The 19531-nt window shown below is 41.9% G+C and overlaps 1 protein-coding gene across 3 annotated transcripts in view; it reads right to left on the reverse strand.

Moving 5' to 3' along the window:
• The window catches only part of Cdh6 (cadherin 6), a 139248-nt gene that overhangs the window by 28578 nt on the left and 91139 nt on the right, over positions 1-19531 (reverse strand). For all 3 annotated transcript variants that reach the window (XM_021183142.2, XM_029470041.1, XM_029470042.1), the window contains exons 3-5: positions 8798-9092; positions 4514-4633; positions 1838-2005 (exon numbers count right to left, since the gene is read on the reverse strand). In XM_021183142.2, the coding sequence (XP_021038801.1) occupies positions 1838-2005; positions 4514-4633; positions 8798-9092 (583 nt within the window). The remainder of the gene's footprint in view (positions 1-1837; positions 2006-4513; positions 4634-8797; positions 9093-19531) is intronic.

The raw sequence follows: 19531 nt of genomic DNA on the forward strand, positions 1-19531 counted from the left end.
GCAAGCCAGTAAAGAACATCCCTCCATGGCCTCTGCATCAGCTCCTGCTTTCTGACCTGCTTGAGTTCCAGTCCTGACTTCCTTTGGTGATGAATAGCAGTATGGAAATGTAAGCTGAATAAACCCTTTCCTCCCCAACTTTCTTCTTGGTCATGATGTTTGTGCAGGAATAGAAACCCTGACTAAGACACTATTCTTATCTGTTATAATTTTCCAATTATTCATACGAGATGTTGGAAAAGCAAAGAGCAAAAGCCTCTGGACCGTAGAACCACTGAAGTATAGATCTCCACTGGAGCAAATTCCCTGAGTATTGGTAAAATAACAGACTAGATTAAGGATTTATCTAAATTGTTCTGCATTCTCTTCCCCCTCACTTTGGTACGTGGTCTTCCAGCAGGTAACAAGCTATGTAAGGAAAGAAAAGGACAGGGCCCCCGTGGGGCCAAGTACCACAGACCCTTGTGTTACCCTCCCCAGGGGAAGGCGCTGGACACCTGTTTTCACTTTAGGACTTTGTGGAGGAGGAGTTTTAGGGCTCAGACCTTTTCTTCCACCTACGTCATAAACTGTTAGCTCTTCTGTATTTGTAGCCAGCTGTTATATACTTGGAGATAAAAAGATGGAACCATTTTCTATTGATCATTTGGCTCTCCCTTGTAAAGGAGATTAGCTGGTTATCTTTTAAAAGATGTCACAGTAGAGTAGATGGGTTTTCTTTTTCCTCCAGGCCTCCTTTCCTTCTTTCTTCTCCCCTCTTCTCCTCTCTTATTCCCCTCCCTTCCTTCTACTTATTTTGAAAGATTTATGATTTATTATTATTATTTGTCTGCATGTGCTTATGCCTGAGTGCCTGGGTGCTATGTGTGTGCAGGTGGCCATGGAGACTAGAAGAGCATGTGGTACTCCTTGGTGCACGACTGACAGGCAATTGGGAAAATCCAATGAAACCTGGATTCTCTGGAAGAGCATCGAGTACTCTTACTTGACTGCTGAGACATCACATTAGTTCCCTTCTTTTGAAAAATGGGGTCTCTTTAGGCTGGCCTGGACCTCTTTATAGAGCCCGAGTCTGGAAGCTACCACTGCTTCCCAAGTGCTAAGATTATATGTGTGAGTCACTATACCCAGATACATTTTCTATTTAATAATTCAGATAACCTTCTAGGGGAGCATGGTCACAAAGACATCTATTTTTGAAGGAAAAATTGCATCACAACCACTTCCCACTTGGGAAGTCTAGCAGGATGCTTGAGAGGAAGGCAGTATTCATGGATGTTGTTTTCCCTTCTCACATAAGCATGACAGTTAATGGTATCTGAGATGCTATTCAGTATCTCAATTAACCACAATATAGAAAACCCTTTATGACCTCAAATAGGTTAAGCACATAGCAACTTCTATAGCTATAACTTTTAGAAATAGGGAAATGATAAATCCTTTCCTTGCAAAGCTTTGTGAGCTTTTAACAGTGATGACAGGCCTGATTAAGTTTACAGAAGCATAAGGTCCACTTTCCCAACCAATAGCAGCATGCTGGTACACATATGCTTTGCTCAAGCAAATGTATAAAGAGAGAGAAAGCAGCTATGTTGCTTTTACAACCGTGGCCATATCAGGAATCACTCTGCTAATTACCAATGGCAGAGCATGATAGTGTTCACACTTCCCGAGAGTAAGTGGTGTTTTCGACTCATTTAAATAATTTTAATAAAAGTGCCAGTTCTTCCTAAGTCCAGTGATTTTGACAACAGTGCCAACAATGGAAATACTCTTAGAGTTAAAATTTTACAAAAAAAAGCATATTGGAGAAAGCCGTTCAATCAAATGTCCCTACTCTGGGGGAAACGGGGTGGGTTGTCATTGACATCTGTCAGCGTGATGTTCACGGTCGTAGTCCCCGACAGTCCTCCCATCTGGCCGCCCATGTCCTTGGCCTGAATCACCACTTGGTACTGTTCTCTGTTTTCTCGATCCATGTTGAGCAACGCTGTCTTGATGATACCTATGGATGTGAAATTGAAATTCAGGAGTGGAAGGAGAGGCATTAACAGTATTTTATGGAATCATTTATTTATGCAAACAAATGTAGACTGTCATCCACAATATGCAAAACACTATGCAGATGTCACTGTGATATAAAGATGATTACACGCAGCCTTTCTACTGAAGGAAATTACAATCACACAGGGGGAGAGATACTCATTAAAAAGCCTGTATTACAAGGAGAATGAAAAGAAGTACAAGTCAAAGCCCGAGCAAGAGAGACTGCGAGGAATGCAATGTAGGTGTCATAGGATGACATTGTAAAGTATGACTGGCATGTGGCATAAGAAGATGTACCACACATGCTGCTCAGTACAGAGAATTGAGGTGTGCCCTGAGCAGATCAGAAAGCCATATGCCTGAGCTGACACCAGAGTTTCACATTATCAACTTGGCTAATTGCTCCTCAGGACTACGTACTGTAATGAATGTTCTGTGGGTTTTATAAACCACAAAACTATGTGCTAAGGAAAATGGCCTTAGGTCCCTCTCAGTTATGATCTTGTGTGATCCTTGAGAATTTGGGGTTTCTTACAGAGGATGCAAACATCAATTCAACTAATTCCTACAGTAACAAATGTTTTAAAGATAGGTTAAAGTTATCTCTACTGTTAGGCAGTCAGATAATGACTTGAAAAAAATCTCTCAGAGTTGGCCTAATCTCTGTAGAGTGTTTATGCTTAAATTAACTTTCTTTTAAAAATCACCAGAGTAGGCTCTGTAGCCCTCTCTGCTCTCACATTCTCAAGCTTAACCACTAATGAAGCTGAAAATATCTTTTCTTCCCTTTTAGCAAGAATGCCTCAGACAACAGGTCAATTTCATTCCCATAGTCTTGGCTTCAAGGAGCAGCCGCTTTCTCTTCTCCAAATAATAGTTGTTCTCTATTTAAACACAGGAAATCACTTTAGCCTTTTGTCCTATAAGTAGAATAATTCTAATTTTTTCTTTCTCATTGTTTTCAACTCACCGTTTTTCTCTCTTCTTGGGATTCTTTCCAGGTTCATTCACCTTTTAACACATAAATTCTAGCTGGATGTAGTAACCCAGAAAAGCTCTGACTTAAAATAAAGGATGTTTGAAAAAAAAAGTAACATGAAAGGAACCTGATTCAAAATATGTATAGAATCCACCATATGACACAAATACTTTGTACTGAAAAATAAACCACCAGATATCCTGGGTCTTTTGACTCAGGTGCTTTTATATTCTGCATTCGATGACACACTTGTGCTCCATATTGTGGAGAGGCCCCAGCACCTACGTGCTATTTATAGCTTAGCAAGCACACACTGTCAAGGGTTGGTTTGTTCAAGTTAACCCTCTCTCAGCCCAGAGAGAGGCCCTGGAGAACAAGGTTGATATTAACTAACTTGATCGAGCATTTCAAAAAGCGCCCCAACCCCAAACATCCACAAAATGAGAGAAGACAGCAAGAGATGATAATGAGAGAAACCTAGGCATTGCAGCTCCTAGAAACAGGTCTGGCCACTTGACCAGAGGGCAGGACTGAGCCCCAGAATGACAATGACAGTATGCCTTTGTGGTGCCTCTTCTCTGCCCTGTGATCTGCTGGCTGGAGAGGAGATGGAAGACTTTTTTTTTTTTTGGATGTTAATCAACTGTCTTCTCAGATTGCCAGATCTCTGAATAAAGCAGTTTTAAAGATTCAGTCCCTGTCTCTTCTCTTTGGCATCTGTGACAGGCAACAACGAGTCCAGCATTCCAGTTAGATTTTGCAGGGCAATTTTTTTAAATAAGATGGTATAAACAAGATTCCATAAGGTAAGCTGATTTGTTGGACTGGGATGCAATGGACTGGATAGGGTAGGCCAAGACGTCAGAAAGAGTAGTCCAAAATCTTAATGGTGTGACAGCGCTATGGTTCAGTTCTTGCTCATGCTCTAAGCAGGCAAGCAGGGATCTCTGTTCATAGGTAACACTCTGGCATATGGGCGGAGACCCTATCTCAACAAGGGTTTCCATGATCACTGTGGCCAGGGGAAGGGAATGTGACAGATTGTGCACAACTCTGCTTAGAAGTGACTTGTCTCCCTGCCACATTTTATTTGTGCAAATGTGTCCCATGGCTGGACCTAGCTTCAGAACAGAAGAGAGGTGTGGTACCACCAAGTAACTAGAAAAAGAGGAAGAAGGACTCAGGATGTCTGTGAAGAGCTTTGGTCACTCTCAGAAAGGGCAGCTCTTTCTCACCTTCATGCCAAACTGGATGGGAAAAGAACCAGAAAGCAATGATTCTATCCTATACATATGGTGTGAAAGACTCATTGTATTTATTTTTAAAATGATCTGGATGTCACACTTACAAATAAATCGTTAGAGTTTGGCAGAGGCACGAGGAAAATCCAATCATGCTGATTGTTTTTTTTTTTTATTAAACAATATGCTAGCTCCGCTGAGCGCGTCAGTTAAAATTACAGAACATAGATGAAGAAAGTGTTCTAACCTGTTTCCGATTCCACTGAAAAGTAGGGCTGTCCCTGCAGGATGCTATAGACGACTTTAGCACTGTTCCCATATGTTGGGTCGTCGGCATCAGTCGCCGTGACTTGGACCACAAATGTGCCTGCAATGACAAAGATGTGATGAAAACAAAGAAGGGTCATCATGACACGTGATGCATGTGCATGTGAAGAAAACAGGTTCTTAACTGAAAAGAATTAAATTACATTTCAGTGTGTGTGTGTGTGTGTGTGTGTGTGTGTATTTGTGTCCATGTGATGGCTCACACTTGCCACTGAGCATGGAAGCCAGAGGGCAACATGTAGAAATCATTTCTTTCTTTCCATCACATGATTTGTGAGGTCATCAGTCGTGGAAGCGATACCTTTACGCCCGAGATGCCCTGTTATGCTGGTTAGTGTTCTGTTAACTTGACACATCCTAGAATTACCAGGGAAGTGGGAACCTCCTTTTAATTGTCTCTCTTGGATTGGCCTGAGGTATGTCTACAGGGCATACACTTGATTGGTGGTTGACTGTGGACTGGGCAACCCCGGGGCAAGAGATTCTGCAGTTGTATAAGAAAGCAAGCAGAGCAAACCGTGGAGGGCAAGCCAGTGAGCATCACTCCTCCATGTCTCTGCTCCAGTCCCTGCCTCCAGGTTCCCATATTGGTTTTCTTTGATGACAGACAGTAACCTGAAAGTCACAGTCTTTTATCACAGCAATATAAAGTCCAACTAGAATGCCAGCTTCTATGACAAAGGAGTTGAGAACCACAGTACAATATATGTTGCTAGGAAGCCATTGATCCTTGAATGGAAAGGGATGAGAGTCACATCAATGGATGCTGTATGGACTAGGTTAAAAAAGAAGAGCAGCCTTGGGTAGAGGTCCTACCCATCTCCTGTGATGGATTATGATGTGACTGGACCCTTGCAGCAAGGGTCCTTTCAAGTTACCTAGGATGAGGTAGGTTCCCAGAGACAATCAGCCTGTTGAATTACTTGGTCCACAGGACTTCTGTTAGGTGTTGTCTAGTGGGTGGCCACTTGAGATTTTAGTAGAAATCCTATATGCTCTTTCTCTTGGACAGCAATGTGGCATATGAAGCCACAAATGTAGCAGCTGTTGTGATGTTATATGCCTGGGGACAGAAGCCCACCAGGAAGCTATGATCCAGATCGAATTTGTCCAAAGATCACTCTGCTTTAAATATCATGGCCAGCAGATAGCTTCATTGTTTAAACTAGTTTGACTCAGGTTTTCTAATATGGACTCTTCAAATATCTGATAATTCCAAGAGGTTGAAAGACTTTGAACTTTTAAAATGGTAGTTTAGACCATATAAAGAACTAGGGTTGGCATAGAGTGCATGTAGAAGCTCAGGTTCAATCCTTCAACTTCAAATAAACCAGGTGTGTGACATACACCTATAATCTCAACCCTCATGATGATGGAGATCAGAAGATCAGAAGTTCAAGGTCATCCTATGCTACAATTTGAGTTCAAAGTTAGCCTTGGCTACACATTTCAAGACACGAAAACAAAACAAAACAAAAATTGGTTGATTGAAATATTATACTATAAATATCTGATAGATTAATTTCAAATTATTAAAATGGAATGTACGAAGGAAGCTATAGTGTATTAGGCTGGTATTTTTATTTTGGGGGACCCTTACCTAAAAACTTTGGAAATATCACTACCCTCCTTAAAGGCCATGTAAATTTCATGTGTGTGTTTGCATGGGTGAGAAGTTCCAAAGGACCCTCTGTTTAAGGGCACACTAAGGCTGTCTTTTGATATTCCGAGCTGATAAGCAGTGGCTGTCCGGTCTTTGAAAAGGGCAGGGAAGTTCCATGCAGAGAATATGAGAATTTTAAAATTGCCTTTGTAATATCTAACCATTTCATTTATTAAACAAATAGAATGCACTGCGTGAGAGTTGGATGCTCTGACTCTCATTGTATCGTGCTGGGACTTGAGAGGCAGTACCCATCCTTGCAATTTGGCAGGTTAAGTGGCCAGAGTGAGAGCTTCCTATGATTTCAGAGGGAGACTTAATGGAAGTTAGCAAACACCCAAGTTCTTATTTGCATTAATATAAGTTCTGCTTGCCTTTGGAATGCGATTTTCTGGTGTTCTAAGCACCCATTAGAGGCAGCTACCGCAGGAAGGGCTCTACGCCTGTTTTCTTATTTAATCCTCGTGATTATCCTTCAGAGTAGACATTTATTATTTATTTTTGTAGACGCAGAGTCAGAAGATCAAAGAAATCAGGATCAGATAAATCAAATAATTTGCCCAGGGCTACACTGCTGGCTATTAGTGGAGACAGTTTCAAATTAGGTACTCTGGATAGCGAAGTTCTCATTACCCTTTGCTGCTGTCCCATTGCCTTTATATACAGTTTTTAAAAGACTCCTTTGTCTATATGCCAATAATGACTTACAATAATGATGGATGTCAATATTACTGTGCATGTGTGCAAATTCTCTAGGCATGTATTTTGGTCTTTTCTCCAAATATTTGTAATGCATATATTCTTCCCTGGCTTCAAAAGTGAGTGACATTCCCTGAGAGCCTTGCAGGGAAGGGCATAGGCCTGCAGATCTCAATACAGTTGCTCTGAGTGGTGTTGGTGACAAAGGGAACGATCCTTCTTTAATTCTTCCTTAAAAAAACAAAAAACAAACAAACAAAAAACCAAAAGCAAAAACAAAAACAAAAAAACTACCTACAAGGAAAATATCTCCAGCCCATGCCAAAACAAACAAACAAAACTTAAAAAAAAGAAAATATCTAATAAATAGGAGATACAAAAACAAAAACAACAACAAAAAAATCCCAAGCCCCTTCTTTGCTCTAATGGTGGCTTCAGATTTTTCTAACAGAACAGAGCAGTTTCAAATAGGACAATTTCTTCCTGACCTGGGGTGGGGGTGGGGGTGGGGGGTGGGGTAGGGGTTGGAGTGAGGGTGTTTGGGGGAGGGGATGGGGTGGTAGTTTACAGTCACTTCCCCAGATTGACTAGTTTCCAAAGCTTGCCCTCTGAGCTCCACATCCCTCTTATCTAATTGATGTGACCACAGAAAAGTTACTCTGTAACTTTAGCCCTTTTGAAGTTGGCAGAGAAAACAAAAACAACCTGGGGCTGGAGAGATGGCTCAGTGGGTAAGAGCACCCGACTGCTCTTCCAAAGGTCCAGAGTTCTAATCCCAGCAACCACATGGTGGCTCACAACCATCCGTAACGAGATCTGACGCCCTCTTCTGGAGTGTCTGAAGACAGCTACAGTGTACTTACATGTAATAAATAAAAAAAAAACAAAAAACAAAAAAAAAACCAACCTTTTACTTTAGGAGTTTGGAGCGAGTAGCTGTCTCCCATGAAATAGTTTAAAGCTTCTAAGAGCCGTAGCAACAGAACTTTCTCTTGCCTTCTAAACCCTGTTTACTTTCTTCTAGCTTAAACAAATTTAATCCACACAAATTAAACTTAAAATTGCTAGTGAACTTGTGCATAAAATATTAATCCTCTGTATTAAATCTCATGGACGTCTCTACCATCTGTGTATTGTTTGTGGATCAGAAGAAAAAGCTCTCTTAGAGTCTTTCTCTCAAATTCACTTTTACTTGATGCAACTGTCAGTATTTTTTGTTGTTGTTTATTAAAGAAATTTCCTGTGTGTGTGTGTGTGTGTGTGTGTGAGTGAGTGCCACAGAATGGCTGTGGAGGTCAGAGGGCGTGTTTATGGAGTCTGTTCTCTTACACTTTCACTTGGGTCTGGTATTGAACTTGGGCCATCAGGCTTTTGAGGTAAGTGCCTTTATCTGCTGAGTCATCATTCTGGCCCTGTCAGCATTTTTGAGGCTGGACTATAAATGCAGGCTTTTATTTATTTATTTATTTGTTTGTTTATTTGTTTATTTATTTTAACTGGGAAGATTCCCCAGACTAATTGTGATGTTGACTGAGAGCAATAGAGGAGGCTGCTGTCTTTCAGTCCAAGGAACAATGGGAGAGAGAGCAGATGAGACAGTCTTGCTCATCCCAGTCTCTTCCCATGCTTCGATGACCTTATCATTATAGGAAATAGCATTTTCTTACAGTAGTCATAAGATAAGACTAGGGGGACATTAGACAATGGTGTGTACTTTTGAGAAGGACAGGTGGTAGCTTTGGGATTTGGCTTCTAAATTCTTTCAATTCATTACATTTGGCTCCAGGTTCTTCCCCTGGTGGGTGTGGAGACCCCACTCTGCTGAACTCACATCTCACTCACCAACATCAGCCATCTCCGGGACTGTGGCTGTGTAAACGTCCTTGGTGAATATTGGCTCATTGTCATTGATGTCGTGGATCTTGATGATGAATTCAGACTCAGGCTCGACGGGTCTCCCTGTCCTTCTGTTGACAGCTTGAGCTCGAAGGATGTAAACAGGTTTTTCTTCCCTGTCCAGCCTCTTGGTGGCCTGTATGTCGCCTGTGTTCTCATTGATAATGAAGAGATCTCCCGCTCCATCTCCTGAAAGGATATATTTAAGTGATCCATCTCCTCTATCCTGGTCTGAATGTAACTAGTGTAGGGGAAAAAAAAATTGAAGAGAGTAAAAGTCAAGCTCTTGATCCTGAACTGCTTTGTCCTCACCATGCAGTCTATGTTAACTGTTCATCATCCCACATTCAATAGCTGGTTATTCTAAACTCCTTACATAACCCTTCAGCAGAGAACACCACTCAATGAATGCATCCCTTTTTCATAGAATTTTCTAGACTGAAATAGAAAATTTCACATTCGTTCCTATTTTGAGTAACAGAAAACTAAAGATAGAAGAAAACTGAGATGCCCAAGAACACTGGATGCATCTTTCCACCATGCAGATCAGAGCACTGGTCACTGTGCACACACAAACATTCTTCATGGGCTCTACTGCTTAGGAGGCCTTTGGTATTTGCATGACAGGCATCTGGATTTAGTCTGCTTTTTGATGAATTAATGAAGCTAGGTGATCACCTTGGGCCATGGAGATTATAATTAATTTTCTGGGAAGAAGTGATGTTTGTTTCAGTGACTGTCTAGTTCAAATTAAAACATCCAAGAGACTTCTTCAGTGAGCTTGCAACAGTGCCCAGAGACCAGTCACTGGCCAGTCTATCAGTTCCTTGCAACAATGGCGTCTGACATTCAGATTTTAGTAGGAAATAGGAAAAGACCTTCTGACGTGCAGAGACAGCCTAAAGTTGAAACTGTCTGCCTTATGAGGAAGTGAGACCTGACTGCCTCTGCTCCCTGGCTCTTGAAAGTAATCAAGCAGGTACGTGATGGAGATTCACTGTCAGTGAAATGGTCCGGAGAAAAGTATAGAATTAAGTGAAGGCCCAGATGCTATAAGAATGGAAGGTGATGACCCTATGCTGAAGAAGTAGTTTGTTTCCTAACCCAAGGATCCCTTTTCAGGGTTGAGTTCCTAAGTTCTTTTCCCTCTATCTAGCAAGAGTTTAGATTTCCCAGCAATGTAACTCCAGTGACAGATTTTCAGAACATGGTTTGTTGTTGAGGACAACCATTTAACAGCCCGAGTCACAGGCATCAGTGATGACAGACATGTCAGTTACAGCAGGACCTCTGTATAGTCCTTCAAACAGAAGAGCTGGGTGACAACTGTAACCACAATAGGTAGACATCTGTGGGCTCTGGGTAGTTCCCAGACCAGTGGTTTGTAACCCTCTTAATGCTGTGACCCTTTAATATATAGTTCCTCATGTTATGGTGACCCTCAACCATAAAATTATTTTCATTACTACTTAATAACTTAGTAATTTTTCTACTGTTATAAATAGTAATTTAAATATCTATTTTCAGATGGTCTCAGGCGTCCCCTGTGAAACGGTTGTTTGACCCCCCAAGTAGTTGTGACCCACAGGTTGAGAAGCTGTGTTCTAGTGTACCCACAGATGGACGATCAAAGCAAAGAGGACCTGAGTTGATGAGCTAAGCAGTTACCTGAAGGTGTGTTCCATGGAATATCTACTACACAAAGCACAGAGGGGAAAGGGCTCTGTGGTCCTGTATATTTGGGAGATACTTAATCTGTCTCTTTCTATGAATCCCCTCCTAATGGATGAATAGCTTCAAGGGTCTGCATTTCAGACTTTATGTGGTGTGACTTTGTTTAACATGGCTCTCTGAAGTTTTAGTGTTCAAGGCAATATTTTGGGGTGTGACCCATGACAGCCTTCCTGGAAAGCTCCTTTTGTAATCCTGAGTATCTTTTACCCATCACTGTAGAAACAGGAGGTCCAAAGTTCCAATTTATGTAGTGTTTCAAAATCACACCCGGCTCAAGTGTGTCGAAGACAAGAATCTGGCAGCAGGAAGGAGCCCGGTAGAGTACTTGGTGCAATGTCCTCGCCTCTGGAGGAGGAAAGGCCATGTCCAGTGGCACACAGCTACACTGAGCTAATCACTGAGTTTGAGAATGAGAATATTACTCATACAATTAGTAGCTTTGAAAGCAATTTGGCAGAAATAATGGAAGATAAATGTGAACAGGGAGGAAATTGCTTAGAAGTGAGACAAAAGCAGTAAGAAATGTAAAAGAGGAACACTCTATGATTTGTGTAATGCGATATGCCAAGGAAATACTGAAACCACCACGACAGAGAAAGAGCCACTAGGGAAAAGTTAACTCTCCATTGACAGGTTCTAATGACTGAAGCGCACTCTTAAAAAGCCCTTTCATTAACTCACAAGGTAAGCAAGCCCCACTGTTGCCCTTCGGATGCGCGTTCCTGGGCAGCCGTGGTCAGCAGCTGGGGTCAGCAGCTGGGTGCAGCATGTGGGACGTACATCTGAGTCTTAAGTACAGGTCACGTTCACTGTGGCCCTCATCAGGTGTAAGACCACAGCGGAGCCAATTAACCTCCCCAGCCAGAACCCTTATCAGTAAGATGAGGTTAATAAGAGCTGCAGGACCAGCAGCTGTAAAGAACTAATTAGAAGCCATATACAAATACCTCATTAATTGCCACATAAACATGCAATAAAAGCACGGTATGTGTTTTATGAATTAGAAAGAGCCATCTTAATGGCAGATCCTGCTAATATTAGCTGTGAATTCGTCACAAGCATGGCTCCACTCTTCTTCTGACTTTGAGAACTTTGAGGACCCTGGATACCCAAATTTGGTAAACACTTCCTATCTCTGAGGTAAAATCTGTTACAAAAAGCCAGTGATCTTCTACCCAGTGGTGACCCCTGTCTTTCCATGGGATATATTATATTCTTTATTTCTCTAGATTATAGACTCTCCTCGGCTGCTGCCATCATCATCACCTTCAATGCGGAATTGTTGCACACTAAGTCGGCGAATACCACATCCGGTCACAAGATTTATTCAGGTAAAAGTAATCAGAAACTTATTTTTAGCTGTCACACGAGCAGCCATTTCCATGAATTATACTACAAACACCCGAGGCGGCGATGGGGGTGGGAGTGGGAGGGGCCAGGAAGTGTGAGCCTGGACAATGTTGCAGATTACAGCTGTGATTTATCAATATTTGAAAACCAGTGGGAAAATGCCTCTCCTCACTCAAGTTTGCGCTGATAATAAAACAAATTAGCCCCCTCCCTCCTCTCATCCCCTGCACGAGCTTTCTGGGTCGAACATGTCAAGTGCACATAGCAGAAACGCCCACCAGCCCCTCGTCTCTGTCTCTCCCCACTCTCCTTCCATCCACTGAACACCCCTGGGGTCAGCTCTTTCCTCTGTTCTGGAGAAAGAGAGAAAACAGAAGCCTCCGGTGCCTGTGAAAGCAGTGGCAGGCAACAAACAGACATTAGGGGTTTATTGAGCACTTAGATTTTAATTGGATTTTTTTTTTTCTTTTGTGATGTCATTCATCACGGCCACTGGAAGAGACAGGAGTTGAACAGCAACAAATAAAAGGTTGTAGGTTGCCCGTGGCATATTTTTACTAATTTCAGTTTAATGTGCCTGTTCCATTAGGTTTAATAATCCGGCTGACTTTTAACGGTTCACCATCAAGTAAGAATTAACCACGTCCCCCAGAAGTCTCCCCTCACCTGTGGCAGGCAGGGTTTCTCACTGCAGTAGCCAGAAGGCGCTCTGACTCCGTTTCTCTGCTTACTTTTCCTTTTCTATTTTTTCTTTTTAAAACAACAAGTGCAGTGTCTTGGAAAATAAATACAGGGATCTCTGTTTGTGGCACGGCCCCATGGAGAGTGTCACCAGGCAGTGGCAACATCATTGCCTGAGGGGCTGTCCCTGGGAACACAACATCCTTTTATCTGCCACATGTACCAAATTGCAGCTTAATTTTGAATTAAATTCAAGGGCATAACATTAATTGTATAGATTTTCAGTAGTCTCTGAAGCCAGCTGATGCTACTATGTTACATGCATTCCTGTGTGCCATTTACTGGATCCCCAAGTCACCACTGTCCAAATGGAATTTTCTAAGCACACTCTCGGTTGGGGTGGAAAACAGAGTCTAAGCCTACCATGCCCTAGATGGGACACATAGGTGCCTACAACACCCAGAAGGGATTTAATGGAAGGAAATATGTGACAGTTGGAGGGAACAAGGCATCGGTTTATGCTGAATGTGTTTATAGAAAGTAGGGAGAACGTAGTAGGGTCTTTCAAGAAAGGAAGAGTTTCTCACCTGATATGTCCTAGGGAAACCAGAGACCAACTACAGAAAATTGATGCTGCCCTTTGGAATTGGGGTAGAAAGAAGCAGCTGGTGGAGAGAGAGAGAGAGAGCCACACCTTTGTGGTCAGCAAATCAAACATCATTTCCCATTCAATCTTAGCCGAAAGGCTGAGAAGTGATGCACATTGTTCTGATTGTTCTGAACTAGAAAATGAGTCTATCAGCACCATATGCCAAGTCTGGGCTTATTCGATTTTGTTATACATGTGTATATATGTATGTACCCATCTATCTCTACAATGCGCTCCGGTGGCTTGGATGAGAATGGCCCCCATAGACTTGTATGTCTGCGTGGTCAGTCTCTAGCTGGTGGGCCTGTTTTGGGAAGGATTAGGAAGGTGGATTCCTTGGAGGAGGCACATCACTGGAGCACAAGGCTTAAGGTTTCAAATACCCATGTCAGGCCCAATCTCACTATCTTAGGGCCTAGTGAGGACGGACCTAGTGAGGGCTCTCAGTCTCTCCTCTAGCACCATGCCTGCCCTCTGAGACTGTAAGCAAGTCCCCAAATAGATGCTTTCTTTTGTAAGCTGTCTTGGTCTTGGTGTCTCATCATTGCAATAGAAAAGTAATCAAGGCATATATATATATATATATATATATATATAGTAAATAAATTCACTCAATATAGTGAAGGCTGGGGAGACTTGATGGGTAGTTTATGAAGAAATTGAACCATGCAAGGTGGCAAGTCTTAAAATTGATTCTGTTTTAGTGCTTATAGAATTGGATAAATTAAAAAATACGTTAAAATTTCATGCCGTATATTTTACTACGTGAATGTTAATGATTTTTTTGCACGAGTTAGCTCATTTACATCTGATAATTATTTCGCAGATGACAAAATTTGAGACTTGCATAATTGTGGCAGGGTGCTAATTGTCCTTCAAGCTGCTGCTAACGTCCAGTGTCTGTAACAAACCACCTGAGATAAGCTTATAAAGACAGAGGGTTTATTTTGGTCCATGGTTTCAGAGAGGTCATGTTTGCTTGACTCTATTGTTTTGGATCTGTGGCATATAGGAAGAGGAAGATGTTCACCTCCTGGCTGTCAGGATGAGGGGAAGGAGCTGTCGCTCATAGATTTTGCAGATGGAAGCAAGCCACTAACAATCTGAGTTATTCAAACTACACTCCTTCTCATAGAGACTCTATCACCAAAGATAGAGGCTGGCTACCAAGCCTTTAACAAACTGCACCACCTTTTGTGTGTGGCGTGATGCCATTTACAAAAATTTTTGATCCATTCCTGGCTACCCTGGGATGTACTTGGACCACAAGCACATGAACAGCACATGGACGAGTGGTTTAATACCTGAGCCTTTGGGAAACAGTTAGTACCCAAACCATAGCACCTTCCTCTGGCTCTTCCGTAGTTACTACTTCTGGTGGGCACATGACTCCTTAGCTTCAGGTTGCCTTTTCATAGTGGAATATACGTGTGTGTAATTCTTCAGTGCCCACTGCTTAATAGGAACTGGCTTGTTATAGAATTCCCCTCCATCCCCTGCTGAACCTGATTTCCCGAGAGATGGTGAGGACAGAGCTGGGCAACAGAACACAAGGGGATGGGATCCTGTGATCCTGGGCTTCAGAGCCATTGCTTACCCGACCAGCCTCTAATGTGATATAGAAGAACATCTTAGCTTCAGCCCTTGCATGCCTGTTTTGTTTTGTTTTTTAGTCAGTTGCTGCTAGAATGATTCTATCTTTCCATTGTCTCACTGGCAGGGATGACTGGGGACCCAGCTGGAGTCACCCAGCAACTTGTGTTTGAAGAAGTCCTCTAGGGGATCCATTTTTTAACAACATATTTATTTATTACTTATTATTTTCAATGACATGTATGTGTGTGCATCGGCATTTGAGTATGCGCATGTGTGTGTGTGTGCTGGTGCTCAAGGAGGCCAGAAGAGGGTGTCAGATGCCTTGGGATTGGAGTTATGGGCAGTTCTGAGCTGTCCACTGTGGGTGCTGGGAGTGAAACCCAGTGCCTCTGGGAGAGCGGCATGAGCCCGAGGCGCTGAGGCCTCTCTCCAGCCTCGCTTGTTACTTTTCAGTCTTCATTGTGCATCCTGACCAAGAAACATTTTTTGTCATGATCAATGCATCATGTTAACAACGTGGGCTAGTTAAACTTTTGGAAAGTTGTCCAGCATGCCATTCATTAGGCTATGTGTACAAACTCTAAATGAGGGGTTTCATGTGCTGTGTGTCTAAGAAATTTTAAAACAAACTTGTCATGACATTCTTTAACCTTGTACAAGATTTAGGCACCCAGACTGGTGTTCATTCAGATAAAATGGTGTGTGTGTGTGTAGGTAAAATTGTGTGTGTGTGTGTACATGAAGACTTAAAATCAGAAATTAAATATATACAGAGAAGATTTCTTCATTGCACAATCCTGTATTTATTTCTATTCCCCCTTGGAAAGTACTGATGAAATGAGGCGAGGACAGCCACAGTTTGGTTGACCTATTTTTGTAAAATCTGTGACTGCTTCTCTGTGAGTGCTCCTGTCTGATTTCTTTCTTGAACTCTGTATATGAAGAGTATGCACACATTCCAGAAGTACCAGTAGATGCTGAGTAGATGCTATACATTTTATAATGGAGAATAGAAGCCCTCTGAATAACTGCTAACCAGTGAAGCCTGAACTGTTGTCTTAGCCAGTAAAACCACAGTTGTTGCAAGAATGACCCGCATAAATGGGGGCAGTGGGTATAGAGCCATGCTATCTGCTAGCCTTGCGACCTTGGGAAACGTGAACAATGTCTTGAAGACCATTTCTTCATTCATAATGGGAATAGCAATGATTTTCATTTACTAGTTAGGTTGCTCTGGAATTTACTAAAATGTTTGACGGGGGTCTAGCTTAGAGGAAGCCTTCTGCAAGTTCCTACTTACTGTGTTTGTAAATATGAAGGACCCCGAAGGTGGATTTTGAAAATGGAAAGATCTGGGTTTGGATTTTGACTTTCCTATTAGTTAGAAAATTAATTAAGCCATCTCAGATCTATCCATCCCCTGCCACACTGTTTTCATAATCATGAACTTGGTCAACTATTTTTCCTCTACCTGCAGCTTAAATACTGTACACTTCAGGCTTGTATCTCAGGTCAGCTCCTTCCCTTCCATATTTCATGGACTACCTCTAAGTGAGAGCATCCATGTTTTTTCTTATTTTGCATGCAGCTACTACCTATGTGCCAGTGCCACCAAATGCCCAGGGCAATGTCTAACCATTTCCTTGAGATGCATTTCAAGGATGAAATATTTCAAGGATGTATTTGCCTCCCAGGCAAGTGTCATAGCCCAGTTAGACTCAGTACATCCCAACTGATCTCATCACCAACCCTACAAACACTTCCCTCCTCTGGTGTGTCTCATATCTATAAGGGCCACCAGGTATACCAGAGCCATTCTGGAATACAGGACAACTCTGCAGCTGTCTTGCTACTTCCTGTCTATATCTTGACTCACCCAATTTCTGTTGCCAATGCCACCTCCCTTTGATGTATTTCTGCCGTCCAAGTACTCACACATGCTTCCTTATCCCTCTTTTCCTGTCACTAGACCAACTTTATAACCATGTTGACAGGGAAGATGCCGTTATTCTCTTTAAATCCTTCCTTAACACAAAGCCCTTTACCATGGCATCCTTTGCTCTTCTTGCTAGCTTCCCTTGCCAGCATCCTCCCTGAACAAGGCTTTACTCTCATCACACTGTGACTTCATGTAGTTTTTTGAGAACATACTTCATAGCTAAGCCTTTCCCCAGGTAGTCCCTTTGGCATAAATACTGCTTAGAATCTTTAATTGGCTAACCCAGCTCACATGCCAGGACTGCTTCATCTCTTCCTCCCTAGGATGCCTTCCTTCCTCACGTTGCTAGTCTAAGAGTCTCTCTCCTCAACTCATTTCCCATGGAACCATCAGCATATTCTTATTTTAAATGACTCATTTTATAGCTGTGATCTTAACTAGATCACATCATGGAAGAAGGCATGAAATCGGTCTGGTTCCTTTACTTCAGTAGACTCAAGACCCAGCATCCTGGCACCTGAGACATCCTTAATAAGTAAAGGTTGCAAACAATGATTGAGTGAATGTTGCAAGATCACCTTAGATTGGATATTGGTGATGAACAATGTCTCTGGCACATGGAATGACAGTCATTAAATCTTAGTGCTCCTGTCTGATTTCTTCCTTGAACTCTGTTATGAAGAATATGAAGAATTCCAGAAGTTACCAGTTAATTCAGCAATTACTATCACATACCAGACACATGGTCTGGTCTGAGCAATCCAAGTTGCTGCCTTGGCTCTGAAAAGTTTCCTTCAATAATCAATTAGACCTCAATAAAATACCAAATACAAGAGAGCAACAAAACTAATTTGCTTTAGACTTTTTGACAGTAGCAGAACAGTTACAAACTAATTGAAATCACTGATCATGTTGAATCGATTTGGTGTTGTTCAGGGGTCTCCAGTCAGTGGCAGACACAGCTGCATTTGGTGAACTTTTTCAAGTATCACCCTGTTGTAGATGGGAATAGAAAAGTGCTCCAATTCACAGAGACATCGTTCCATCATAAACTAATTTAATGTTGCCAACCAAGACCATTTAAAAACATTTATTGGCCTAGAGGATTGCATCAGGCAATACATAAAATCATCTTATACATTCCTTTTATAAACTTGAAATTTAGGCTTGGGAACACTGACTCAGAGGTAAAAGACAGGGAGTAAAAGCAGAAGCAGGACACCGGAGTGTCCCACTATTATTAGTGGGGAATGACAAGGTAGCACAGAACCTATAAATAGGTAGGATGGAAAGAGAGACTGCACAAACTCTTAGGATGGCTTTTGGGAGAGCTTAGGTTACTGAGGGAAGGGAAGTGATTTCACTCTCATATGAGTGCATGGCATAGTTTCAAGGCTGAGTGTGGGAGAAAATCAGCGGAGGCTTTGCATATGCGCCTGGGGTAATAAAACCCATAAAGTCAGCAAAAAATAGCAACACTCTTTCTCCTGTATTTCAGGGTCACATACTTTCTCATGCTGCACTCAGATGTACAAGGGAAGATGTGGCGTCTTTATTATTTTTTTTTTACAGCTTATCCCTCCAGCCCTAGTCTCATTGAATATTAGGAACTCAATATAGGTTACACACGGGGTCAAAAATTTGGTACAATACAATAAAGTCTGCCTGATTCAATAGTACAGTCTCCTTAGACAACTCTTAGGTAAATTCCTGGCTTTCAGATTTCTTTCTGCTAGTTCTTTTAAAAACGTTTCTTTTCTTTTAAGAACATTTATTTGTGTTTTGTTTTATGTGCAAGAGTGTTTTGCTGGCATGCATGTTTATGCATCATGTGTGTGCCTAGTGCTATTTAAGGGACAGACAAGGAAATCTAATCCCCTGGAGCTGGAGTGACGAGCCATTGGGAATTGCCCCACGTGGGTATCCAAACTAAGATTCCCTAGAGAGCGGCACACACTCTTAACCACTGAGCCATCTTCAGCTCTTAGGTTCACGACTTGATATGTAAAACAATCTCTGAGAGAATCTAGGCCATTTTGATACATATTTTTTTTCTGATAAAGTTTAGGATGGAGCTGTCTACATATCCTATGTTCCTTTCCTGTTAAATCATATTCCCTTTCTGACTTGAAAAAAATGTGTTTCCTATATAATTTAAATAATAGAATTAGCTTCTATAACAGTGGAAATCATTCACCTTTGAAGCATTGGCAGATATGACTCTTCTTTTGCATGAGTTCTGGCTGCAATTTGGGAAAATGACATGCGTTCATACCATGGTCGTTCTTCTTTCTTTGGGGGACGGGGGTTGCTAACTTTTTTCCTTGTGGATCTTTGTATTCAGTTGTATTGATATTCACTGAGGACACCGCTGTGTTAAACACCATGTTAAATGCTGAATTGCCAGAACCTAACTTCTTGTTTCTCAAACCAACAACACTATTGCCACTTGGCTCTGTATACACAATGTTTGGGGTGCCTACGTGGCCATAAAGGATGCACAGCAGCTGCATCCCTGGTTTCACCTTTGCAAGCTATGAGAACCAAACATGTCTGCAGATGCCTAAGCAGATGTTCCCCCAAAACATAAAACTGAGATTTTCTTTCTTTCCCCCTCCCTCCCTCCCTTCCTCCCTCCCTCCCTTCCTTCTCTCTCTTCCTTCCTTCTCTTTCCTTCTTCCTTTCTCTCTCTATCTTCTATCTATCTATCTATCTATCTATCTATCTATCT

This window comes from Mus caroli, chromosome 15, assembly GCF_900094665.2.
Source record: "Mus caroli chromosome 15, CAROLI_EIJ_v1.1, whole genome shotgun sequence".
Taxonomy (NCBI): domain Eukaryota; kingdom Metazoa; phylum Chordata; class Mammalia; order Rodentia; family Muridae; genus Mus; species Mus caroli.